Genomic DNA, 26,986 nt, shown 5'->3' with positions numbered 1-26,986 from the left:
TGGTGAATGCAGCAGAGGCAGAAGATATCCATTCACAAGACCACCGCTGTCATAGTCCTAGGTGGGCTATATTTACAAAATCTCTCTAAAGTATGTGGAATCCAAACAAAACCATGAATTCTTTAATTAAAGAAAGAGAACAGCCCATTCAGGAGGTGGAGAACAGAGAGAAGAAAGAGTACACCATTTGATAAAATTAAACTTGCATGAGCCCTTCTCACAAGTCCCTTATCAAAAGCTGGAGTCGTAGCTCAACAGGTTAGGACACCATGAGTTTGAATAAAGTAGTAATTTCACACAACTGCTTTATTGTACTGGTTATTGATTTGTTCTGAAAGCATTCTGAGACCCCACGACCCGCAAAGCCCTCATGGCTCTCATCTGTAACACTGTCATGGCCGACCGTCTGTATCATCAAGGCACCCAACTCATCTCCCTGTAGCTTCAGGGTCAGTAGTTCTTGCTATTGAAAACCCAGCTTTTTTTTTTTTTCCATGGGTTTATAAATAGGTTGTTTTATGTGACCCTGAGCTGAAACCAAGCTTACAAGGCGTCAGGCTAGATGCAAGTTTTCTGCTCACTGAAGCTTTAAATTTGCCAAACCTGATTTCTAAACAGAGCGCAGGACATAGTAAGGAAAACAAATTTTAGTTTTAAAGACAATTCTTTTGAAGTCTCATCCTGCTAATGAAATCTACTTTGCAGGTGTAAAATACGAGATTTTGTTTTGGGAAGAGTTGATAGACAATGAGAGGGTGGAAGGAAAAACTAAGTAGGCTCAGTTAAATCCAACCAACCAGAACTCCTGGTTAAATGGATTCTGAAGATGAAGGGCATGCTACTCTCAGGAGAAAAAGGCAAATGATGGAAAACAAATTACATCATGGATTTAATTTTTTTTTTAATCTTCTGAGCTATTTCCTAAAACCAGTAGACGTTCTGTCTGATCATACTTTTTTTAGAGCTGCAACTGTGAACAGTGATCCCTGATCTATTCAGTACATAAGCAGATATCTTAATTATGTACGTGCACAATGCTTCTTATTGCAGGAAAGTAAAAACTTTACAATGTCAACAGCCAAACCATACTGAAAATATCAGTGGAAAAATGAAGGTGTTTAATGACAGTTACTGAAATTAAATAACCACTATTGAACATTCCTGTGTCAGACACTTTGCTAACATTATCTCCTTAAATACTAATGCTAACTCCTCCAGATAAACATTATCATTCTCATTGAACAGGTGAGAACATGGAGAGCCTGACATTCACTTGCTCCAAGCCACTTAGCTAGTAAGTTTCACAATAAGATTTAAATTCAGGTCTATCAAATTCAAAAGCCCATGCTCTTTTGATCTTGCGATTTTCTTCTTTGAATTTCAGGGGAAACCTTTATTAGTAATGGGGTCTGCCAGAAAGATGTCTAGATGACTAAGTTTTCTCCATCTCACATGAGAGTGAAACAGAATCTAGTCAAATCTCTTAGATGCTTATTACAAGTGCAACTTCCCAGCTGTGTTTAAAAAGACATTGAAACCAATGTCCTTAGGTGTTTGGTAAGTGTGATCCCGGAAATTAGGACAGCACAAACACTGAGAGCTTCAGGAGGACTCAGTCCTGTCAGGATTGCACCCCTCTGACCCCCCAAGCCTCACACAGAGTGAAAGTTAAAGCCCAGGCTTCTTTCCAAGTTCTCATACCTCCTATGAGGCGTCTCTGGGTATTCCTGTGGGTTTGTAAGCTGTAAAGCAAAGCAAGAGCAGAAGAGGGCAATCCGTCTCTGGAGTGCAGGGCCAGCAGCCCATCCCTAACTGGTTTTCCCTGCCCTTTGTTCTTCCCTAAGTCTTCCTTCCAGACATGTATTGCCACCCAAGGCCAAGGTAGGCTGCTTCTTCCCAGTAGGAAAGGATGGCTCTACATTACGTCTATTATTTGGATACTGGAACATCTGTTTGCTTTTAAGTTTTTGGTTGTAAAATGAACAGAAAGACTGTTACAAGAAGACCCTTTTGAACACGCTTCATTCATACCACCTGCTACCTCCAGACAATGGGCACTGAACACCGCAGGCTCTACCAGTGGCCCCCCTCTTGCCCAGCAGCCTCCGGCACTGGGCCATGCGAAAGAGCTCTGGCAGTGCCTGCCTCGCCCGGGGGCCCATCCGCAGCTGGCTTACCTTCATGTGGGATTTGAGATTGTCCTTGCGAGCACACCGGAATGGACAGAGTGGGCACTGATGACTTTTTAAACCTGTGTGAATCACCATGTGCCGCTTCCAGTAACTCTTCCTTTTTATAACCAAACCACATATCGGACACTGGAAAGGCTTCCCGCTTTCCTCTTCTGAGGCTTGGAAGAGGGAGAAAGAAAGAAAAAATTGAGGGGAACAAAAAGGTACACTGCATCCAGCACTAACTCACATGCACTGCTACATAAAGAACACTAAAAATGATCCGATGTTTTTCCTGGGCAATTTCAAACCTTTATCCATGAGGAAGTTTTATTACTGCTTTTCTTCCAGTAGAAACCCACGTTCATCCCATTAATCCCATGTGGGTTCCATTTTTCAAAATCTGATCATGCTGCTGTGGGAAAGTCCTACTTGTCTTACTTTTAAAGGCCATCCCACACTTAGAAATGCATCTGCAAAGGGGCTCTGCCTGGCCTGTCCTAGTTCAGCCCAGAGAAACTGCACTTTGGGAGTTTCATTTCCTGAAGGAAACCTCTGGACTTCAGGCCATATCTGAATTTCTACAACTTAGAAAACAGCAAGAAATAAAGACAGGGAAAGACGCACTGGACCACACTGAAAACCAAACAGCCATCATAAACCTCACACACCAAACTCCTATGGAGACAAATTTTAGGATCCTACTGTTGACTTGGCTTGTTATGTCTTGAGCAAATACTACTGCCAATTTAGCCATCAGGGGGTTTTAGAATCAGGGTTTTTCCCTCACTTATTTTTTTCTTTCTGGTTGCCACTAACAAGATGTACTTCTTTGTCTGCCCTGGGCCCCACAACCCACTTTGGGAAGAGCTACAACGAGGCAGTCACAAATGCTTCCATTTTTCAGGAAAGCAAACCAACCACCTACTTACTCCAAGGAAAGCTAAGATAACTCTGTCCACCTCCATTGCCTCAGGAGAGGGTCTCTTTGTGACACTGTGTTGCCACACTGCCCAGTGCCACACTCACTTCTGCAATTTGGAGACAGAGTAAATAAAAACAAGTAGAGCTGAAGATTCAGACTTTCTTTTCTTAATCATGAGAGCTCAGAAATATTTCTGGGGCGCCTGGGTGGCTCAGTCAGTTAAGCATCTGACTTCGGCTCAGATCATGATCTTGCGGTTCATGGGTTCAAGCCCCGTGTCAGGCTCTGTGCTGACAGCTCAGAGCCTGGAGCCAGCTTCAGATGCTATGTCTCCCTCTCTCTCTGCCCCTCCCCTCCATCTCTCTCTCTCTCTCATACGTGTGCAAAAATAAACATTAAAAATTTTTAATAGAAATATTTCCAAATGGATTAAATAAAACATAATACACTCATAAAGTAATGCACTCATATATGAAGCTGTTAAAAAAAATGAACTAGATCTATAGACACTGGTACAGAAACATGTCCAAGATATCAGAGTCAGTAGATGAATCAAGATATGAAACTGTATGTCGAGGCTGATTCTATTTTTGTTTTCTAATACCTGGGAGTCAATTGCTAATACAGTGAGGTAAAAGGGTGACAGGAAACTTTATAGACAATGAGTTAAGCTGACACTTAAAGCCACTCATTAAGCTTAACTGCTAAAAAGGGGACACTGTGTGCCTTCTGATAAGCCATCTATGAATTATTCGTGTCAAAAGTTTAATCAAGTCTCTATACAACTAGAAGTTTACCAGAAATACAGGTGATTAAAATAACAAAAACACGTTAAACACACACACATATGCAGGGGACAGAATGAGCCAAAGCCAGAATGTGGAAAATTCTATAGGACGAACGATGGACTCTTCAAGCGAACTGTGCTTGGAAAAGGGACATGGTTATGGAGACGTATAACACAAATATGAGGCTGATTCCAATCCTGACTTGAACAAAGCAACGATAAAAAGACACTTTGGGGACGACTGAGGGAATACTGATTATAGCCCAGGCGTCCCATGAAATCATGAAACAATCATTCATCCCCTTAGATGCGATAATAGTTACGGTAGCTATTATTTTTCCATAGCTCTTCTCTGTTGGAGATAATGTATATGGTAATATTTACAGGCAAATGGATATGGGGTCTGGATTTGCTTTTAAATGCTTGAGCAAAAAAAGAGAGGGAGTGGGAAGAACGGGATGCACAACAAATGACAGAAAACGATATCTTTTTATTCGTATGAAAACAGTCTGGGAGCATACCCAAGAAACCATTAAGCAGCCACCTATGAAAAACTGTGGATTAAGAGGAAGGGGTTGGGGAGGGAAGCTTTGTTTTTATTTTAGATTCCTCCGTACACACTGAATTTTCTAATGCACATGTTACTGTCATAATTTTAAGAGGCTATATTCTCATGTGTAAACTTTAAAATCATCTTATTATTTATTCATCGATTCAGTTGAGTCTCTATATGGAAAGGACCACTCATAATGGATGGAATCAGGGGGTTCTGCAAGACAGGGAGCGTATTCCGAACATGCCGTTTTACTACTGCAGGTGTAAGAAGCAGCAGTGGTTACACTAACCCAACAACCTGAAAAAGAAACTCCCCAATCGAAAAATATATCTTCCGGTCTGGAAATTCTACTGGTGATGTTTCTGTCACAACTCTTCCCTTTTCTGATGGGAGGACGGGGTGGGATTGAGGGTTCCCTTTCATCCCAGACAAGCATACTTTGTAGAAGCCTATAAACGTGCTTTTTTTTTTTTTAATTAATCTGACTATAGCTTTCCTGCTGTTTTTTGTTTTTTTTTTCCCCTGCTGTTTTTTGTTGATCGCCTCTGCTGACCTGGAGTCCCATCCCTAATCTGGCTTCACATTTCCTATTCTTCATTCATTTTTTCCACTCTGGCATCTTGATCACAAAGACTACACACTGAACAATAGATTTGAGAGGAAAGACTGAACCAGGCCTCTAAGGTGAGATTATTGTCATCAATCAGAGGGGAAAAAATGATAATGATGTCTATTTGGGGTTGTAAGAACATCAAAGCAACAAGAAAACAAGAAAGACATCCACCCAGGCTGCCGGTGATCCCCATTTTCCCGAACTACTTCCCAGTATCTCAACCCCAAGCTGCCTAATGTTACAGAATTGTCTGGGAGAGGAGAGAAAAACGGAGATGTCTTCTACTGACCTGAGGTTTCTCGGCACATCACAGGAAGGCAATAAAAAGGCATTAACTGACCAAAGGAACATCACCAGTGTCCCCTGGACACCTTGCTTTGCTTAATGTGACCAATATCTTTCTTATTTTTTCTTACACCCCCCCCCCAGTGTGTATTAACTACAAAGCGCACTACATTAAACCTTGCTTATTAGCATTTCATATAAATTTATTTTGTTTTGGAACTATACTTCCTTAGTTTTAATTAATACCAAAAGACACACGAATCGTGCATAAATTAGAGTGTCCCTGGACCGACTGGGAAAAAAATTAGAATACTCATAATGAAGAGAAACTAATGGCAAGATATGTGGTCAAATAGCTACATTATTATAACTGTTTGAACTTTTTAACTAATTGTGGCAGGAAAGGAAGAAAACAGAAGCCAAATGATAAAAGTAACCATAACACAATGATCTATTTTCCAAATTGGCCATTAATCTTCCCTGGTAACATCTGCATTTTTGTTTATTAAAATTTTTTTGATATTTTAATAGGATGCCCTCCATGTGTATATGATGTTGTTAACTACTTTGGAGAAGAGAGGAAATAAGGATATATTCTAGTTTGTATGCCAAAGTATTTCCAAGGAATGGTCAGCTATAAATTTCACTCAAATTTAGAGCCTAAGGAAATATGACCACTTCCTTACACTGAACCACATATTCTCTTTTTTTTTAATGTTTTTTTTATTTATTTTTGAGAGAGAGAGAGAGAGACAGCATGAGCAGGGGAGGGTCAGAGAGAGAGGGAGACACAGAATCTGAAGTAGGCTCCAAGCTCCAAGCTAGCTGTCAGCACAGAGCCCGACGTGGGGCTCAAACCCACAAACCGTAAGATCATGACCTGAGCCAAAGCCGGATGCTTAACCGACGGAGCCACCCAGGCGCCCCTGAACCACATATTCTTAAGGAAAGAGAACTGAAACATTCATTACTTTACATAGGTTACAACTGTCTGGGAAATGATTTCCCCCACCCATATCACTAGCTGGTTAGTATCACCATAAACAAAACTAAATCCACCAAACGCTAATAAACCCAGTGGCATGGATAGGTGCTGGTTTGCTTCTTTGGAGAAAACACATTCTCTTTACAGACATTCGTATTATTGGAATAAGAGAGATAATAAATGTGTGTAGAACTCCTGTCACACAGTAAACGGAAGCTACTAGAAGTAGCTGCTGCAATCATAGTAGTGACCACAAGTTCTAGTTGTACCCTCCAAAGCAGGACACTCTCCAGGAGGGATGTAAATTTAAACAACTGATGTCAGATAAACCCATAGCTCGGGACCTGGCCCAGAATGGCACTCTCTCACAAAGGCCAGGAGAAAACAAAGGAACAGGAGCCCACTGTGCTATGCAGGTAGGGTCCAGCTTAGCCTAGGCGGAACTCTGATGGCCAAATTCAGCTTGGCAGGGAAAAGAGAGAGGTGGAAAAGATAGAAGGGGAGGAAAGAGAAGGGGGAATTGGCTGGGGCACGGCTAGAGGTCTTTCCCTGTGTGTCTTCAGCACCCAAACAGTGCTAGGTTCGATGTACAATTCAATAAATGTGTGTTGGGCTGTAATGCGAGTAATTGGAAAGGGCTGGGTCAGGAGAGTATCAAAAAGTGAAATGAGTGCTGGAAATGGAAGAAAAAGGTACAGGAAGCTGCCAACAAGTCCCAGAGGTAGGTGTGTCAGCTCAAGAGTGCATACTTTTCACACAGCACACCCCAGTACACGTGTCAAATGAATGGGCGTGGAGAGATGTGCATGTGCTCACACCCTACCTATTCCCAAAATGAATTTAAAGGAGCTGATATTTAAAATGCATCCAGTATGACTACACCGTTAATAAGATATAGTGATAAGTGTTTAAACTATTTACAATGGACGAGCTCTGCAGAGGCAATCGTGTGAGAGGTTTGATAGTGAATTTTAAGAGACAACATATTTACTTCAAAAACAATTTATTTGTTTTGAGTTGAAAAGATTAAAGAATAAGAAAGGAAAAGCAAGGAATTTTAACACAGGAAGGTATGTTGGAGATCATTCCCAACTAGCTCAGTTTATACAGATGAGTCTTCTGAGCAGAGGTGTATGCTTAAGATCCCTAGTAAGTGGCAGTGTTGGGATCAGAGCCAATATCTTCACTTCCAGCTTGGTGACCTACCAAGTTGTCTATACATAAACCCACAAAGCAACAATAACATTTCATTGAGGCTATTAACTTACTTGCTTTAACTCAAGGTAGGAATTTTTTTTAATGTTTATTATTTTGAGAGAGAGAGCAAGAGAGAGCAAGCAGGAGCAGGGGAGGGGCAGAGAGAGAAGGAAAGAGAGAATCCCAAGCAGGCTTCACACCCCCAGTGCAGAGCCCGATTTGGGGCTCAATCTCATGAACTGTGAGATCATGACCTGAGCCAAAATCAAGAATCAATGTTTGGGGCGCCTGGGTGGCTCAGTCAGCTGAGCATCCGACTTCGGCTCAGGTCATGATCTCACAGTTCGTGGGTTCGAGCCCCGCGTCAGGCTCTGTGCTGTCAGCTAGCTCAGAGCCTGGAGCCTGCTTCAGATTCTGTGTCTCCCTCTCTCTCTGACCCTCACCTGCTCGTGCTGTCTCTGTCTCTCAAAAATAAATAAAAAACATTAAAAATTAAAAAAAAAAAGAATCAGGATGTTTAAACAACTGAGCCACCCAGGTGCCCCTTGAGGAACAAATTCTAAAATAAATGTAACTGTTCTGTAGGCCTTGAAAACAAACTTTCTCTTGTTAGATCCTATGTGACAGATCCTATGGTGCAGAAAAAGGAGCTAATTTGCAAGTAGTTGCAGGTGGTATCTGCATACACACCTCACCATACGCATCAAAGGGGGTCAAGATGCCAGGTGGCCCTGGGTGTGCATGGCCCTCACCAATGTCCCCACCGAGGCCTCCTTACTGCACATCTCAGTAGGATGGCCTATCCTCCTTCCGAACAATATACATGGAATTAATATCTTTTCATAGGATTTCACAGGCATGACTCTCAAATGCCATTTCAGGATACAGAAAACCCTGCTGGCGATGGATATCGCTGGGTTTATCTGTTGTTTTTGACACTGATAATCACTAATGCATATTTTAATGATTGCTAAGCATTCAATAAAACTAAGAAGTTTTCGATATCTGGACAGACTAGAGACAGTCTGTTTTTAAATCACTGAGGAAATATAATTGAGGTCAGTGACAGGCAGTTCTGAATCTTGATTAAAAAGTGAATTTTCTAAACAAGTTCTTGTCCTGTGATCATTCCCGGATTATGGCTAGAATAACCATGGGCCTCACTGGAGTAGAGGAAGAGGTTACCTTGCATTCTGCACTTTCTATGCCTTTGCAATAATTTTAATAGCATTACGTAAATATGAAAGAAAACAGGAGCCAGAAAACCTCTATCTATTGACCCAGGAAATATTCTGAGCCTTCAGTTGTATTAGACCGGCTTGCTTCTCAGCACATTTAAATTCACTCTGTGAAATAAGATGTTTAGAAGACCCTCTCTCTGAAACTCTCCTTGTTATTTCTTTTAACTGGGAGCCTGGCATCCTGGGAATCTTGTTGGTCGTTTACAAGAAACTTCGTCTTTAAAATAAAAACCATTTATTTTATTCTGAGAGGCAACAAACAGTAGCTTCAAAGAGAATTGAGTCAATGTGTGACATTTATCTTTAGAGCAAACGGACATAATCTTCTCTCTCCCGTGTCCCTTTTCAGAGGAGCAGTGCAGCATGTGCTGGGGCACGGGGTCACATGAAAGAAACCTCCCTCCTCAAGTGTCACGTCTCTCTAGCAGGGGGGAAAGGCTAGTGAGTGGTGGACTCTTTAAGGAATGAAATACACCATGACCTGGCAACAACTGAATCCTGTTCAAAAAAGAGGAATAAGGTCAGACCTAAAAGACACTTTTTTTCCCCCATGGTTTGGACTTCCCTTGACCTAAAGAAGGTCAGAGAAATGCTGAGGTCTAAATTACTCAATGCAGGATTGGCTTTTCTAGCACATATCTCTTTGTAACTCTAGAATCAACTTTATATGCCCTTTTTGCAACATTTTTGGGAAATGGCTTTAAAATGTGAGCCCTGCTTGAAATCAGGATGGTGTGTAGTTATTTTTATGGATTTTTTTGTGGGTTATTATTTGTTTATTTAAATGATTGGGCAACAGATAATTTTCTTTCTCCAGTGCAAGAAACCAGCCGTACTATCCATTTTGAATTAAACAAATATTTCTTTCTAAGGTAAAGGAAAAAAATAGCAATAAGAGATGTTTAGAAACATGGGTGATAATCTGTTGAGCATCTGACTTCAGCTCAGGTCATGATCTCACAGTTTGTGGGTTCAAGCCCCGTGTCAGCCTCTGTGCTGACAGCTCAGAGCCTGGAGCCTGCTTCTGATTCTGTGACTCCCTGTCTCTCTGCCCCTCCCCTGTTCATGCTCTGTCTCACTTTGTCTCTCAAAAATAAATAAATGTTTAAAAAAAGAAAAAACAAAAAAGAAAGAAACATTGGTGACTGCCCTGATCACGTTCTCCTAAATGCTTTCTTGGTAAAGCCACGTTATATTTGAATCTAGCCCTGGGTCACCCTGAAACCAACAATATAGTGTGTCGAAGGGCAGGGTGGACAGGGATGGAGAGGACCCATCTTTCTTCCCACTTCTCAAATTAAAAAAATCTGTAACAGCTACCAAATCATCTCTCTGTGATATGAAGATAAATAACAGAATTAAATAGTCTATCAGCTCCTCCTTAACCCATAATCTAGTTAGGATGCTGGGAAGTGATGAGATCGCTTAACTGAGAGCGGCACACAGGCCCCTTTTCTCCTGTCCGCACCCCATGCAGTAAGACACAGAGCTCGAACTTAGGATGTGTCCGCGTGGACACACGGAACAGTTTTCGAGGGACCATTTCAAAAGAGTCAATGGAGCTGCCTCGCCAACTCTTGGACTGTGCACAGAGGCACGTGCAGAACAGGGGCCGTGGTACCAGTCAGTCACCAGGGGCTAGCAGAGACACAGTCCAAGGAGTTCCTCTCTCTCCTCTTCCAATTTGGTCATTTTGAACATTCATTGATTAAAATAGTAAGTGTTTTAGCAATAGAAGAAATCCAGTAAAAAGAAAAGAAAAGAAAACAAGACTGCTTTTATAGATCTCCATGTTAAATTCTGCTGAGAAGCTCACAGCAATGTTGGCATGAATTAAATGCATTTTAAACCATGAAGGGCTCATATCTTTTCCTTTGGGTGTGTAACCTACAAGGAAACAGTCAGCAAGTCTAAGGCGCACTAGACGTTCATGACCTCTTTCGTATCTTTACATGCATCTAAGCCCTGGAGTGAAAAAAATGATACTTGACCACTGTTGCTAGCTATACTCAGGATGCTTTATCATGACAAAGTGGCCACGACGTGCCTTCAGGAGGTATAGTTTTATCAGTTACCTCTTTCCAAGCCTGCAGTCAACTAACATTTATTATTAATTTTGTATAAGCTTTTCTAAGTAACTGAAGTCCACATGAATTTGTAGTGTAAACACCATAAATGCATTCAATTAGCAGATATAGAGAACATTTATAAAACTACATTAAAATTTATTTTGATGTTTATTTATTTTGAGAGAGAGACAGAGTGCAAGCAGGGGAGGGGCAGAGAGACAGAGGGAGACACAGAATCAGAAGCAGGCTCCAGGTTCGGAGCTGTCAGCACAGAGCCTGATGCGGGACTCGAACTCACAAGCTGTGAGATCATGACCTGAGCTGATGTCGGACGCTCAACCAACTAAGCCACTCAGGCTCCCTATAAAACTATATTTTATATACAGCCATGCCTCTCTTTCTGTTGCTTCTCTAAATGAAATTTCTATAAATGAGGGGTGATTTTCTCCATTGCAAAATTACCCAGCTCGTTTTGCTTTTCTCCTGGCTTCCTAATTTTAGCCATTTCACCAGATGGCAGGTAAGAAGTGAGGAGAAATGAAACTCAGAATGGATAAACACTTCAGGACTTTATGGACCCTTCAGAAACTCTGGAGTGACTGGTTTGGATCACTTAGAGTCATAAAAGTTCCAGGTATCCATTCTCTTAGTTCTATTTTGCTGTTTACACAAGTTTTAAAGTAATTAGAATTAGTGCATAGAGCTCACTCAGCAATTTAAATGGAAATTTGTCTGAAGTGCATCAAACCGATGTCATTGGCGATCGTTCAATTATTTGCCATTCCAAGCGCTCTTCATCAATGTGGCTGCAAATAATCAAAGCTGGCTAGACACACACAACAGCAGTGTTTACACTGACAAGGGCACACATAGTCTACTTCCTGTTCCAATCTGACAGGATATCCTCGGGAGACATCTGACACTCCATACCTCCATCCTGGGACCATGAATTTACCATACGCACCATTTAAAAACAACCCAGCACAAGATGTGATGCTTCCACCGTGAGAACTCAAGTGACTAACTTTCTCCCCCAGACGAGTCACTTGTGAATGTCAGGGCTCCACAAGACAGTGACTTCTCCTTTGGAAAGACTGTCCTCATAAGAAAACCGTATGATTCAAATTTTCCACATGCACATTCCTTCAGAATCTGATTGGATTTGAATTAAGGGGAAAAAAAAGCATTTGCAGGAAATGCTTTGATTATGTCTGAATGACAATATTCTTTAGGGTTCTTCTATGACAAGAAATTACAGAAGAACAGGACAAGTGGGAAAGGCTTGAATTCCACGCAACAAAAAATCATAATAAAAATGCTAACATAAAAGTATACAGTGTGATAAATTAGGGCAGAGTAGTTACTGTATACAAAAGTCCATTTGTGATGGGAGGCAGCAGGAGGGTGGCTGTCCCTTGTCCACTGTTTCAAAAGCAGCGGGGGTTTTTTTTTAGCCCCCTATGTTCAGTGATGCCATGCACTCCGTAACAAAGCCGCTTTGATCTTCTCCCATTAAATATGTCTTGTATGGACCTAGCCCGCACTTGGTAAGGAAAAAAAAAAAAAGGATCATTTATATGAAAGGGAGGAGTACTGTGCGTCTCTAAGATTATTCATTACCTTTCAAAAATGAAGCTATTTGTGAAGTCTTTGTGTAACACATACATGAAAGAACACTACACTGCTTACTTAAAGTATTTTCTTGTGCTCCTGCTTTCTTATTCCTGACTCAGATCAGATGGGGACCCCTTCTGAACAAGGCAATGAAGAAGACGTTGCAATTTACAGTCATAAAAAAAAAAAAGAAAGAAAAAAATTTACACGATGACTGAAATAAAACATCCCATACCTGAATTGGAGGGTTTAGAAACTCTTCCCTTAGGAACTGGGAGTAACAATAATTCCAAGGACTGTGGCGGTGGTGGTGGGGGTGGTGGAGGTGGCGGCGGGGGTGGTGGGGTTACTTTTTCTTGCTTCTTCTCTGAAGGCGGTGGCGGTAGAGGGTCCTCAGGCACCAGTGATGATTTCTCAGCCAGAAGACTCCCAGCAGCCCTTGCTGCTACCTCTTTCAGAAGGGCCGCTGAGGAGGTCATGGAAGCCAGGGAAAGGAAAGAGCTGGCCGGAGGCGGGTGCTCCTGCCCGGGAGTCAAGCTTCTCTCGCTGACTTTCTTGGATAAGGCTGCCAGCGTGGAACTGGCAGACTGGGAGCTAAAAGGGGAGGAAAAGGACTCAAATCGCATGGTGTCCTCAGTCCTGGTGAGAGATTTGTCCTGCAGAACGGCATTGGCTGCGGCTTTCAGTTTTAGGATGGCTGAATCCGGGGACAAGCCGCAGGTGGTGGTTGAGTTTGACAACCACTTACCTTGATTCCATATAAAACGGTTACTTGGAGTGTATTGGTCATTCTGTTCCTGCTTCTCAGCCAACTTCCTGGCAAGGACACTGAGCTGCTGGGCATGGTGGGACGGCGGAGAAAAGGAGAGAGTCGAGCCCACGTTTACCGGGGACTCCACCCTGCCATTGGCCGTGGCTGTGGCATCGAGTTTGAGGGAGCCGGCCTCCAGCAGCCGCCTCAGGTTGCTGCTCAAGGGCTTGGTGGAGCCTGGGGGGTCATCCTCACACAAAGAAGACACGCCAGGGGAGAGGTGATCTTGACACTGCAGTGAGTCCCGCAGGACCTCACCGTCAAGTCCCACCAGCTCCAACGTGTGACTGCTGGGGGTGGCACTCCCCAAGGAGGTGTCGGGGGAAGTGGACTGCTCCTGGATCCGGTCCTCCAGAGACAGCTTATAGTTCTCCTGGACTTCTCCATAGGACGCTTCGGACGGAGTCTCTGAAGAGTTTCCATACCAGTGCTCTCCTTCACTGAGTTCTGCCTCCGCCTCTTCCAGCCTACTAACATCTGGGGGAATTAAGAAGATCAGGTTTACTCCCCAGTGAGCAACAACCAAGTCTGAAGACATTCAAATGGAGTCGCTGACATGCTTCCTCTTCCCCTTGCCCCAAGAACCACAAGAGAGACGGCAGCGACCTTACCAGAATGTCAGGTGCTGAGTCAGGCAGTCTTGGCAGTAGCCTTCTGAGAGAAGGTAAAATACTAAACAGGCAAAGGTAAAAACACACCCACCTACGAAACATATTCATCTTTCTATAATTATTCCAGACAAACTGAAATGGAAAAGAGGGAGACAGAAAAATGGATCTGGGAGAGAAGTAACTGCATGAAGAGACTGCTATTCTCAGTGGTGGGGGAAATAGAAAGAAGCTTGTTCCCTTGTAAGAAAAAAAGAAAAAAAAAAAAACCCAGCATGATATCTTTAGTGTTGCATCAGAATTAGAGAGGCAGCCTGGCAGGGTGGGAAAATTTGTCTGTGAGGCACAAGACGGTGGGAAGCCGCTTCCCCACTTTCTGATTCCATGACCTCAGGCAAGTCGTTCCGCTGGTTTGACAGAAGATGCAACTGATTATCTTTTGAAAAGTTCATCCAACAATGTAAATAATACCTGCCTGTTAGATACAACAACTGCATCCAGTTGTTATGAAGCTTAAATCATAATAAGCATGTGACTGTGACTTGCAAACAGTCAAGAACTGTATAAAAATCAGATCTCGTTCGCCAACACTACTAACATTACTCGTTTCTTAAAGGGACAGTATGTCCCGTGTTATGCATGCCCCTTCTTTGAGCCCTGGATTCCAATTACCAACATGCCTGCCATCTTAACAGAGGCAATGATTAGGAATTTGTTCCCTCACTCCACCAAGAGTCTCCCTTAATTATTTTCCGTCCATAAATCTATCTTTCCACCACTATCTCTCTGACTGCATCTGCAAAGCACCGCTCAATTGGGACTCCCAGCCATTCTAAGAGCATTCATGAGCTCTGTCATTGTTCTACCTTTGCTCAAAATATTCTTTCCATTGGGAATGTCTTTCCTCAGAAAACCTGACTGTCTATTTATCTTTCAATTTCCAGCTCAAAAGTTTCTTCCTTATGATTCTCCCTGGAACTCTAAGAATTGAGCTCTCCTTTCCCATTCATTCACTTCTTCAACAAACAGTTGTGGAGTACCTGTGGAGTGCCAGACATTGTTCTAGATCATTCTAGATTGAACCACACTGAACAAAACAAAAATCCTGTCTTCCTGGAGCTTCACATCCCAGTGGAGGAAGATAGACGTCACACAAAACTTAAAAACTAGTAAGTCACACAGTAAGCCAGAGGGTGGCAAGTGCTATGGGAAAAGATAGGAAGCAGGACGAGGAGGACTGGGGATAACAAGTAAGAGGGGGGCTGCAATCTTGAACAGGACAGGCATATGGGGCTTCGCTGAGGTGGTGACATCTGAGCAAAGACTTGGAAGAAGCAGCTGCCTCCGGGACAGCAGTCCACGCAGAGGGCGTCACTGTAAAGGCCTTGGTATGGAAATAGGCTTGGTGTGTCCATGGCCAGTGTGGTACAGTGCAGTGAGTAGGGGTCAGAGCAGAAGGAGAGGAAGTCAGAGAAGTAACATCAGTGAGAGGGAGGGAGAGGAGAGAGCGAGGATGGGAAGCAGAGAGGCTATGCAGACCTGCAGAACACTGAGCTGTGGAAAGGGCTTCTGTTCTGGTGAAACTGGGAACTACTAGAGGGCTTTAATATGATGTGGCTTACATTTTTTTTAAATGTTTTAAATGTTTATTTGAGAGAGAGAGAGAGACAGAGCATGAGAAGGACAGAGAATGAGAGGGAGACACAGAACCTGGAGCAGGCTCCAAGCTCTGAGCTGGCAGCATAGAGCCTGACACGGGGCTCGAACTCAGCAATGGCAAGATCATGCAGCAGGCTGAATTCGGATGCTTAACCAACTAAGCCACCGAGGCGCCCCGATGGGATGTACATTTTCAAAGGCCTGTTCTGACTGGTGTGTGGAAAGGAGGCTACAGACACAAGGGTGGAAGCAGGGACACCAGCCAGGAGGCTGGAACCCAGGTGAGGGATGACAGTGGCCCAACTCGAGGTGACTGCTGGTGGTAAGGAGCGGCCAGATTCTGTGAATCTTCTGCATGCAGAGCTAACATCCCCAGGTTCTCTTTACACTGACTTTACACCACTCTAAATTTTCTTCTACTATTGACTTATCTTCTAAAAAGTAAGTGGCGGTGTTCCTTGAAGGCAGGGATCCTGTTTTACCATCCACACATCCCCCACTGTGCCTAGACGATGCCTGGACCCCAGCGGAAGGCAAAAACTGTTTAGGAATTGAGCCAAAATTTCCCACTGTGCCACGTTTTGCTACGTCATATGCTGTTTCTTGTGTGAACAGAAGTAGCTAGAACTCGTAATGCACGAGCGACAAGCTAATACATTGATCTTCCCATGCTATTTAGAGAAGAACTGTCACAAATGACAAATTCTCCTTCACTAAGCTAAAGTTCCATGACTCCTTCCCGAGGTTCTTTATTAAATTATCAAGAAAATGTAAAATATCAAATGGAATTTGCTGAGAAAAGGCAGATAAAATTGGATTTTCTCTGTTTAAAACAGTCTGGTTCCTTGTGATTTGCCACATTTCCTTCCTCCCACTCGATTTCAACATTTTTTCTCTTCACTGAAACGGCAAGACCCTGAACTACTCATCTCTCCAATGGCTTCTCCAAGGATGCTTTATTTTTTTTTACCAAACACCAAGTAGTCAACCTCCATTTCAGCAAGAGGGCTAATTTTGTGTTCCTTTGGCAAGCCACCTTTCTTGATTTGGGTTTAAATATCGTATCCTTCAGAAAAATCACATGGGAAAGATCCTGTACATAGTAAGAGAAGTAAAAGTACCACTCCAATAAGATTGTAGTTGAGTATCTCCTCAAAGAATTTCTTCTCTGATCCTTATTGACACTCATTAAATGATCAGAGGAAAACAAATGATTCAAAAGTGAATACTTTCAGATGATATTTTGGTCATGCTACAGTAGCTCTAGGTAGTCAAGACTTACCCAGAACCAATGTGGTGTCAGTTAACAAGGTGCCTAAAACCAGGGTTTTGAGAATCATGAAAAATCCTAACCATATGTCCCGCCTTGTCATTTTACTGAGACTATTAAATATTCTGAGGGAATATCCCAGCAGGATCAAAAGTACATAGCCACCTACTGTTACTACCAGAACCAGGAACCCAAATCACACCACACTTGGCCCAGTGCCTCTCTGCAGAGCCCCAATGCTCTGCCCACCAGATGCCCTCTGTCTGGCATCTTCAAGTTGTTGGAGGCCGCTGCCCTCCTGCTCCAGGTCATCCATCCCTTCCCTCTCTAGAAACAGAAGTCAGCAAGGGAATTCTCAAAGACAAGGACAATATTCACTCCACATCTCAGGATAAACCATGAAGAGGTAAATATCCACTATTCCCATCCTCTAATCTCTCCGTTCCCTCCAGGCAACTTCTCTGTTGCAGTCGTCAAAAGTCATTCAACTGCCTCTAGAATTCAGCGCGTCTCCTAGCAAAGCCCCAAAGGTGTAGCTTAATTTCCTACCCGCCTTACACCCTCAGTGAGCAAGAGTAAGTTCCCCTCCAAACATTGCTGAGGCTGAGGAGTGCATCAAAAACTAAAGTTGTCCATTCAGGCTCTAACCCTACCAGGCTGTGATCAGGAGGTCCGAACATTCTTGACTGATACAAACAGCTGGTATCTACCTTTAGAGAAACTCCCCAACCTCGCCAAAACATTAAGTGTCAAACAAGCAAACACAGCATTTCTTAAACAGACTGGTTTATGTCCTCTAAAATAGCTGGGTAGTTCTCAACCAATCCCCTCCCAGTTCTTTGTGGCCATGGTCACTGAGATACTCTCTTCGGACTGCAAGAAAACTCGGATACGTAAAGGGTATTTTTAAACTCGTCATACTCTATTAATCGCCTTTCTGAAGATGCTGCTATACAATTGAGGCTATTCAAGGAATGAATCACCAAATAATTTCAGTGCGTGGCCTAGGAGGGACCAGACCAGAAACCTGGGGGGAGAAACATTTTTGAAATTATGCTGGCATCACCTGAGGTCAGGCGAGAAGTAGGGAAGCTTTCAGAGAAATGAATGCAAGAGAAGTGGGGACCTGCAGCGGATGGAGAAAAATCATAAGCGGCTCAGACAAATACGCTTTCAGTTCACAGAACAGCAGCAACAAGGATTTTCTCCCACAAATATTAATTCTCTTCCCCCTGCTGGGCTGCGCTGTATTTCACATTTGATTCCATCCAGGAGATGTCCTTGAAGGCCGGATCGGTCCAGTTACGGGGAAGCTCCCCTTCAGCGGGGTGTGCAGGAACCCAGAGCACCTCTCACGCCGCTGCATCATGAGAAAAGATTCTCATTCTAGAAGCTCAAAACAAAGCATTCCGGCAATCTAGGGGATTAACTTGTTGGACACCACAAACTTTAGAACAAGCCAGGCTTGACTTTTGCCTCTCTTTCACAATTCGAGAAGTCCCTGGGCAGCGTCACAGCTCCATTTTCCTGTCCCTCACGAGCACAGAATCATGGCACAGAATCTCAGAGCACCCCACATGCTGTGGTCCCGGAAACGCTTCCTGTGCACATGGACTGTGGATTTCACAGCTTTCCTCACTGAGGCTCCCCGGGGGAAGCCTCTGAACGGCCAATGTAAATAACTTCCTTGTAAATACATTATTTTTAACCTCCAGAATAGGAAGCGATTTCCATTGCTAATTTTACAACAACCTATGTCTCTGACAGCCAGGTTCACACTCATTCCTGTCAATTTTACACAACAGTCTGTTTTTGTGTTTTTCACTTTAAATCTTAAACTCAAAGAATTAAGAATAGAAATGGTACAATTACAGAATGAAAATATGCTGAATAAATTTTGTTTCCATGTGGTGAATATTTCTCCTTTGGGGAAAACAAAATAAAATTCCACTACCTAACACATTTATTTATAATTCAGTTCTCAAGCAGAAAACCGGTAACTGGATATCTACAACTCTTGCTGCTTTTTTTCCAACTCACTTCCTTTTCAGTTTGACAGTTTTAATCGGATGCATTTAATTGGACAAATACTCAGCTCAGAAGATCCTCGATCAGAAAGATAGGGAGCGAAAAAAGAAAAAAATGCAAGAAAGAGATATGTATTAATTTTTATGCCTTTTGGCTGTGATTAAAGTAAGCGGAGATGGAAATCCAAAAGCCCCATTTCTTAATCTACACAACTCATCCTACCAGTGGTCCCACATGAATCTCACCAGCAGGTTTTGAAGAGAACAAAGTTTCACTTCTGAGGACTCATGGTCAAGTCTTCTGGCAGTCAGCACCTTCTTGTGACGACAGGTGTGTTCACCTAATACCTGCTAACTAACCCTCTGGCTCATTTCATCTAAAAATCTTCCCAGTGTTCTTCCTTTCCAGCTAGCACACATCTAATAGTTATATATCTGTACTTAATTTTTAAAAGTTTATTTATTTATTCTGGAGAGAGAGAGTAGAAGAGGGACAGAGAGAGAGTAAATGCCTGAGGTAGAACTATGGGTGAGTCATTTTTGTAATCCTGCTCGATGCCCTGCCCCTAGGAGGGGTACCAGGGCACCCGTGTTGTAGTGACAACCAGGATACCAGGAAGTGACAGGTACGATTCCCAGTCGCTTTACCAAACACAGAGAGGGGCACAACGGAGCCGACATCTGAGGAGGGCAGTGCACCATCCAGTCTCTCTCTCTCGCTGCTTCTCATCTCTCTCTCAGAGGTTAGCCTCATCCTCTCAGGCCACCTTTCCCTGGAGGCTGACAACCTGGCTGCACAGATTCTGGGTTTTCCCTCTCAACGACTGGCCACCAGAGAAAGGTCTTTCCATTCTGATCAGCGTGTGGGAGGTCCTATTCCTTCTCCAGACTTCTCACTGAAGCCAGAGGGCGGGTTCTAGGATTGTCTTAATGTGGATCATGGAAGAAAGGAGAGGGAAGAGACACCAGGAAAACAAGAATGATGACTCCTATAATGTTTAATAAAGGGTTAGTATGCTGCACATCAGGCTATTATGAACCAATTTTATGATTTTAAGCATAAAACATATCCTCATTTAGGCCAGTTTTACCTGCCAAGTTTTACACTGTCCCTTATACCCTAACGGCCTTAGCACTTCCTCCACACCAGGTCGGCGTGGCACCAAGGGACCTCTCTAGGGGTCAAGGCTCCGAGTCCACAGTGCGAATGAAATGCATGGTCCGCAAGTGGCCCCGTTGGACAAAGCCTCAGGGATCACAGTTATCAAAACATCGATGCCCAGGGTACCCAACCGCTGTCAGCATGGCCAGGGAGAAAAGTTAAGAACTGCTAGTTATTTAAAACTGCCAGGGTGGAGAAGACGACCAGATTCCTGTCACCAGTCCAGCCGCGAGGGCACGGGGAAACAGGAGGAAGTCTGGAGAGGATAAGAGTCCGCAGACTGAGATAGCACCGAGAGGCCCTCCGGGTCAAGACGAACATTTTGCACACAGCGGTACTTTTAAATTATAGTTGTAAATGTCCATGAGTAAAACAAAGGTAACACAAAGGAACGCACTGTTCTTTACCTACAAAAGGAGTTGCAAACGGTATCGCAACCGCTTTCGGGATTTTCATATAAAGTTGCCAGATCTTCCGGTGACCGAGGAACTACCCATCCCTAAGACTGCCAGCTCCTCCATCCCTAAGATAGCTTGGGCCAACCCCCACCCCCCAGCTTGCCTTGAAGCTTCCCTTTCTCTCACACCCCTCACCGAATTCCTCTGTAGATTCTATTGGTTGTACCTTCCATATACATCCCGAATCTTGCCACTTTTTACCATGTCTACCATTCCCACCCCAGTATGCAGCACTGCCATCCTTTGCCTGGACCGTGGCAGTAGTCTTCCAGCTGGTCTCCTTACTTCCAGACTCTTGCCCCACCGTGCTCAGCCAGCAGCCAGAATAAGCTTTTAAAAATATATGTCATGCTCCATTACCCTGTCCTCAAAGCCTCCACAATGGCTTCTCATGTTTCTCAGAATAAAATCCAAGACCCTTCCCTTGCCCTCAGGGTCGTACATAATCTGTATCCTTACGACCTCTTGCCCTACTATTCTGCCTTGCTAATGAATAATAAATAAAGAGCAAAATTCCCCCCAAATAGCCACACAGCTGCCTCCTTTACTTCTTCAGTCTCCCCCCAAAACATCACTGTTTATTAGAACAGAAGCTCCATGAGAGAGAAGACTTAGTTTTCTTTGCTGCGATGTGCTCAGCACTTAGGATGGCATGGAGCAGGTGCTCAGTTATTGTTTGTCAAATGTATGAACGAAAAAGAAGAATGCACGTAACAATCAGAAAGGCAGCACTTGTCAGTACTGGAAATGAGAACGATTTTCAAAATTACAAATGATAATCTTATTTTGTCATGTGAGTCAAACATTAAATAGGGAAAAGAGAATGTTTTGCAAACTTTTCTACCAGTCTCCCTAGTAGCCAAGAAAAGAGCACAGCATCCCAGGGTAACTAAGGACCGCAGCTGAAGCCCCCTCCAGGAAGCCCCAGAATTGTTGGACTCTTTGCTTATCATTTCAAGTGAACTCCACATTCTCCTCTGTCCTCTAGCTATACTTGCTCTTACTAAATAATGCAGGGGTATGCTTCACAAACCACTGAGGAACACTGATTCTCCATGAGAATGCACCATGTTTCTCTGGATTCCCACCTTCTCTGTAGAAGTAATGTAGAAGGATGTATGAAAAGTATCTAGCACAGCGTCAAGAGCTCAGTAAAGGGTGGCTATCGTTACGATTATTACTATCAGAAAATAGACAGTACTAATCCTATTACCACTATTTTAGAGAGAAAAGCTAAATCAGAGGGTAATTTCCCCAGACTGCACAATGGATCTGTAGGAGACCAAAAACTAGAACTCTATTTGCTGATTTTGAATTTGTTGTCTGAATTACTTTAGAGATGGTAAAGCCTTGGAGACTTCGTCCATATGGCTAGTCTCTGGGCAGAGGCCCAGAGAAGGCCAGTGATTAGTCCGTGGTCCCATACTTGATTTACTAACATAGACATGACTTGAGCTCAGATGTCTCCCTCCAAAGGCCAGTGCTCTACTACTAAATCATTGTATAATCATCATTAAGTGAATGAATGAATTCTAGAACAAGACCTGGAACACAGTAGCCTCCCCCAAAACAGCTGTTGAATGAATGAACAATCATGCATAAACACTGAAAATATAGTGGGGACTTTATTAGATGCTTCAATATTCATCAGCAAATTCTTCCCATAATTTCATGTGGTAGACCATAGTCTCTTCATTTTACAGACCAGGAAACCAAGGTTCCAAAGGTTAATGGCTTACACAATACATCCACTTAGTGAGTGATAAAGCAAGGTTCAAACCCCAATCTTCAGGAAATCTAACAGAGTGTGAGTTGCTTGATAAACAGTAATTTTTCAGGTAAGCAAAGAGTATCACAGTACCTTCAAGTAATCCATATTTTAAAGTTTTATTTAAAATTTTTTAAAGTAGGAGTATTTCTATTTATTTACTTATTTTTAAGTTTATTTTTGAGAGAGAGAGAGAGAGAGAGGAGAGAGCACGAGCGGGGGAGGGACAGAGAGAGAGAGAGAGAGAAAGGGAGAAATCCAAGCTGGCTCTTCACTGTCAGTGCAGAGCTCAATGCAGGGCTCAGACTCACAAACCTTGAGATCATGATCTGAGTCAAAATCAAGGGTCGAACGCTTAACCAACTGAGCCACCCAAGCTCCCCTTTAATTAACTAATATTAGTTAATTAATATTTTATTTTAGAAGGAGAGAGCGTGCAAGTAGCAGAAAGGGGCAGAGCAAGAAAGAGAGAGAACCTCAAGCAAGCTTCATGCTCAGGGTGGAGCCTGGCATAGGGGTCAATCCCACGACCCTAGGATCATAACCTGAGCCCAAATCAAGAGTCAGATACTCAGCCAACTGAGCAATCCAGGCGCTCTTGCATTTTAAGTTTTACTGTGATGGGATTTCAAAATATATACACACTCAAACATGGAGTCCTTTCTTTCTAAATTTGTGGCTTTTTGTCTACCATAGCTGCAATAACAATCACTCGGCTTAATAAAAGTGTGCCAACTAAGGATGAAAACCTAGTGTCATAGGTTGAACTGTGCCCCCGGGGGGAGATGTTGAATTCCAACCCCCAGTACCCGTCAATGTGACCTTATTTGGAAATAGGGTCTTTGCAGATGAACAAGTTAAGACGAGGTCATTAGACATGGGGAGGGGAAGGGGGGGCAAAAGAGTTAGAAAGAGGGAGGGAGGCAAATCATGAGAGACTCTTGAATACTGAAAACAAACTGAGGGCCGCAGGGGGAGGGGGAAGTGGAAGGGGGGTGATGGTCATGGAGGAGGGCACTTGTGGGGAAGAGCACTGGGTGTTATATGGAAACCAACTTGACAATAAACTATAAATTAAAAAAAGAAGATAAGGTCATTAGAGTGGACCCTCATCCAATATGACTGGTGTCCTTATAAAAAAGGGAAATCTGGACACAGAGACAGACATGCCCACAGGGACAATACCATGTGAAGACTAGAGTGACCCTCTCACAGCCAAGGAACTACCACGAGCAGGGACAGAGGTCTGGAACAGACCCTTCCTTGTGTCTTCCTTGTGTCTTTGCCAACCGGACACTGTGATCTGGGATTTCTGGCCTCCAGAACAGTGAGACTATAAATTTCTGTTGTCCAAGCCATCCAGTTTGTGATACTTTGTTACAGCAGCCCCAGAAAACTGATCCATGTAAGTCTGAATGAAGGTCTGAGCCTTTTTCCTGAATTGGTTCACCTCTCTGAGTACTGTGGTTTTTGTACACCCTGGTTATCACAGAAGAGACCAAGATGTCCTCTGAGGCTGGAAGGAGAGTGAGTGGCTTATTAAGATATTTTACCTCCTCTAAATTTTAACCAAATTTTGTTCAAATGAAAGATCCTGAGAAAGACATTAAGCAAGAGAAGTCTTCTATTACTAGAGCTACTTCAAAATCTCCAAACAAACAAATAAATACACTCATCACCATGTACATTGTAGCAAACTAATAAGAAAGGGAGAGTTCAATGTATAGCGTGAATCCACTGGCCACAAGGCCAATCTAGACACCAAAACACTTCTGGTTAGCCCACGGATTGATAACTTACTCCTTCACCCTTTCGTGCGCCTCCATGTTACAAAAAGCATATAGAATCTGTCCCCTCAAGCAATCAGAAGTAAATTTACCATGGCTACCATGGCGTAATCAGAAAAATTGTCTGTTAAGGCTGATAAATCGGTCGATTATCTGCTTCCTTGACTTTTATTTCCTCTTGTATAAATGTTTTCATCCCAACATTACCAATACCTGTTATAAGATGGACGATGTATTACCAAACTACTGAAATCACCAGGAAATTCTTAATAGATCAAAAAAGAACTTAACTACCAAAAAAAGCCCTAATAACATAATAATGCACTCAGTCGTCTGGGAACAGCACACTGTAGAGAGATAAATGGCTACTTATTGAAATCTTAGCTTATACATAAAATGATACATTTCTTCCCAGGCACATTTACCAAACATTGACATCACGTACCTTCTAATGAAACATATTATGCTCATAATCATTCTGACTGCCAAAGGAAAATTTCACACAGTAAGTCCTTTATTTACTAAAAATATATGTCTATACAGGAAGAAAATGGGCCTTTGGGGAGAAGAGATTTACCAAAGGAGAGGAGACAAAATTGCTGTTTATTTAGTGCTTAAATACATATAAAACAAAAACTGCAGAGAAGACAGATCCCAATCCCCCACATTTTCATGAAAGAATGTTGGCAGCTCAGTCGGTTAAGTGTGACTCTGGACTTCAGCTCAGGTTATGATCTCATGGTTCATGGGTCCGAGCCCATGTCACATGTATACGCTCTCTCAAAAGAAGTAAATAAACTTAAAAAAAAAAAAGAATATTGGTGTAGTGAATTATGAGATAATTTCTTTTCATTATGCATAAGAATCCATGACACCAGTTACATGGACAACCCATAACTCAAAGTTAACTTTAAATATGGATTTTAGGCCAAGAATTTTCACCTTTATTCTGACCAGGCTTTGGGCCATAGCTGCTACCGGGTGGTCAAATGTATTATTATTCGTTGTCTCCTTTTATTTTCCCCGCCCACCGTCTGGCACACACATAAGTCAATGATCCGGCCAGAGACCACGAAAACAACAAGTACCACAACCAACCAACCAACTAGGGCAATCCCAAGGGCCAGGAGAGCCTGGAGCTAGGTTAGCACTGCCCCAACAAATGGGAATCCTATGGTTTCATCCACTCAGTTCTCTTTGAAGGAGCTTTCCACAGGCATGTCACTTGGGGTTTGTTTCGCTGAGAAATCTTTCCTAGGTCTTTCACTCAAAAGACCAGTCACTGCCTTCTAGCTGTCTGTCACCACAAGCAATGCTCCATGGGAGAATACATTCATCCCACTTCCTAACAAAGCTCAGATGCTTCTGGAAATGCATCACATGGTAAGGATAACATTAGGAAATATGCTCCACTGATGGTTGCTTCAAATGAAGGCTCAACTCCAAGGTAAAGGCTCAAAACAACAAATACCCCTCTGCCATGCATCCTTGTGGCCCCAGAGTGACTAGGAGTGACTCACACTCGTTCTTCTTCTCATTCTTACCTTTTGGGGGGTCTACCAGATGCCCTGATTTTGTGTTCAAAATATGTACACTGCTTCCTTTTCATCTTCTGGAACTTACAACTGTAGAGAGCCTGCTAGGGACAATGTTTCCCACATCTTGTAAGAATTTAGCTAACTAGCCTCCTCTCCTCCCCCAAAAACTGGTATTTGAAAAGAAGGATGAAAATGTGTTCAGTAATTTAAAGAAGTTCACTTGAGGAATATAAATTTGAAATACTTTCTGATGTAAATACTCTCAACTAATCAGGCTTTGTTTTAAATCTACATGTTTTGGGGGCGCCTGGGTTGCTCAGTCGGTTAAGCCTCTAACTTCAGCTCAGGTCATGACCTCACATTTGTGGGTTCGAGCCCCGCATCAGGCTCTGTGCTGACAACTAGCTCAGAGCCTGGAGCCTGCTTCTAGTTCTGTGTCTCCTTCTCTCTCTGCCCCTCCCCCTCTCATGCTCTGTCTCTCTCTGTACAAAAATAAATTTTAAAAAAATCTACATGCTTTGAAGTTACTTAGAGAAAGCCGGATTCTCTTGGTATTTCCATGTTAATATCAGCAGCGGTGGCTCCGATAAAGCAGGTTTGGCAATCTTCTTCTGGGAACAGACAGACAGCAAATACTTTCGGCTTTAACGGCCACCCATGGTCTACATCCCATATTCTTTGTATTTGTTGTTGTTGTTGCTTTTTTTTTTAAACAATTATTTAAAAATGCAAGAACCATTCTTAGCTCAAGGGGCTGCACAAAAACAGGCCACAGTCTGCTGACTCCTGCTCTAAAGACTAGACGATTTACTTTTTCTTTATAATAAAAGTAGAATGGTGCTTAAAACAATATCGGAAATTCAGATATATGACAATAAGCTTCATCACCATCTTAATGCAGCCACCTCTGTGAGTCACTGAGCGTGTCTGTGCCTGGATTTCTTCACTATAAAATGCAGGGAAAGAACAGATCAGTGATTTATAAATCATACCCTCAAGGAGTCCAAGGAATCCGGGGAAGCCCATGGAGCTCTGCCTCCACCCCACCTCCTACCTTAGCACACATTTAAGCAGCACAACCCGGCTCTGATCTTATCTATTGGAGCTCTCCTTAAAGACAAGGGTTCCACTCTTTTTTTTTTAAGTTTTGAAAAACACCATATTAAATGATCTCAAGGATCCTTCTGGTGTTAATTCTCTATGAATCCAATATTGGATAATTGATTCTTTTCCAGTGATTTTCTTGGGACATGTCAGGTAGATACGAAATTCTTTAAAACCCAATCTTGAGGAATTTAAAGGAAGAGAAACAAGAACAAGAATGACATCTGATTCTTTTTTTTAAATTTTTTTTATATTTGTTTATTCTTGACACAGAGAGAAAGAGAGTGTGCTAGCAGGGGAGGGGCAGAGAGAGGGGGAGACATAGAATCCGAAGCAGACTCCAGGCTCTGA

The 26,986-nt window shown here is 42.8% G+C and overlaps 1 protein-coding gene across 8 annotated transcripts in view; it reads right to left on the bottom strand.

Moving 5' to 3' along the window:
• ZNF827 (zinc finger protein 827) overlaps positions 1-26,986 on the bottom strand; it is a 170,268-nt gene that overhangs the window by 126,099 nt on the left and 17,183 nt on the right. For 7 of the 8 annotated variants that reach the window (XR_003908971.1, XM_029940440.1, XM_029940460.1 and 4 more), the window contains exons 2-3: positions 12,679-13,731; positions 2,178-2,350 (exon numbers count right to left, since the gene is read on the bottom strand). Coding sequence is in view for 7 of the 8 variants with exons in the window: in XM_029940440.1 (XP_029796300.1) it covers positions 2,178-2,350; positions 12,679-13,731 (1,226 nt within the window). In the remaining variant the exon portion in view is untranslated. Of the gene's footprint in view, positions 1-2,177; positions 2,351-12,678; positions 13,732-26,986 lie in introns of those variants that run through there. The other variant, XM_029940470.1, reaches the window with a different exon arrangement.

This window comes from Suricata suricatta, chromosome 1 (genome assembly GCF_006229205.1).
Source record: "Suricata suricatta isolate VVHF042 chromosome 1, meerkat_22Aug2017_6uvM2_HiC, whole genome shotgun sequence".
NCBI lineage: Eukaryota > Metazoa > Chordata > Mammalia > Carnivora > Herpestidae > Suricata > Suricata suricatta.
This window is presented reverse-complemented; position numbering and strand designations above follow the sequence as displayed.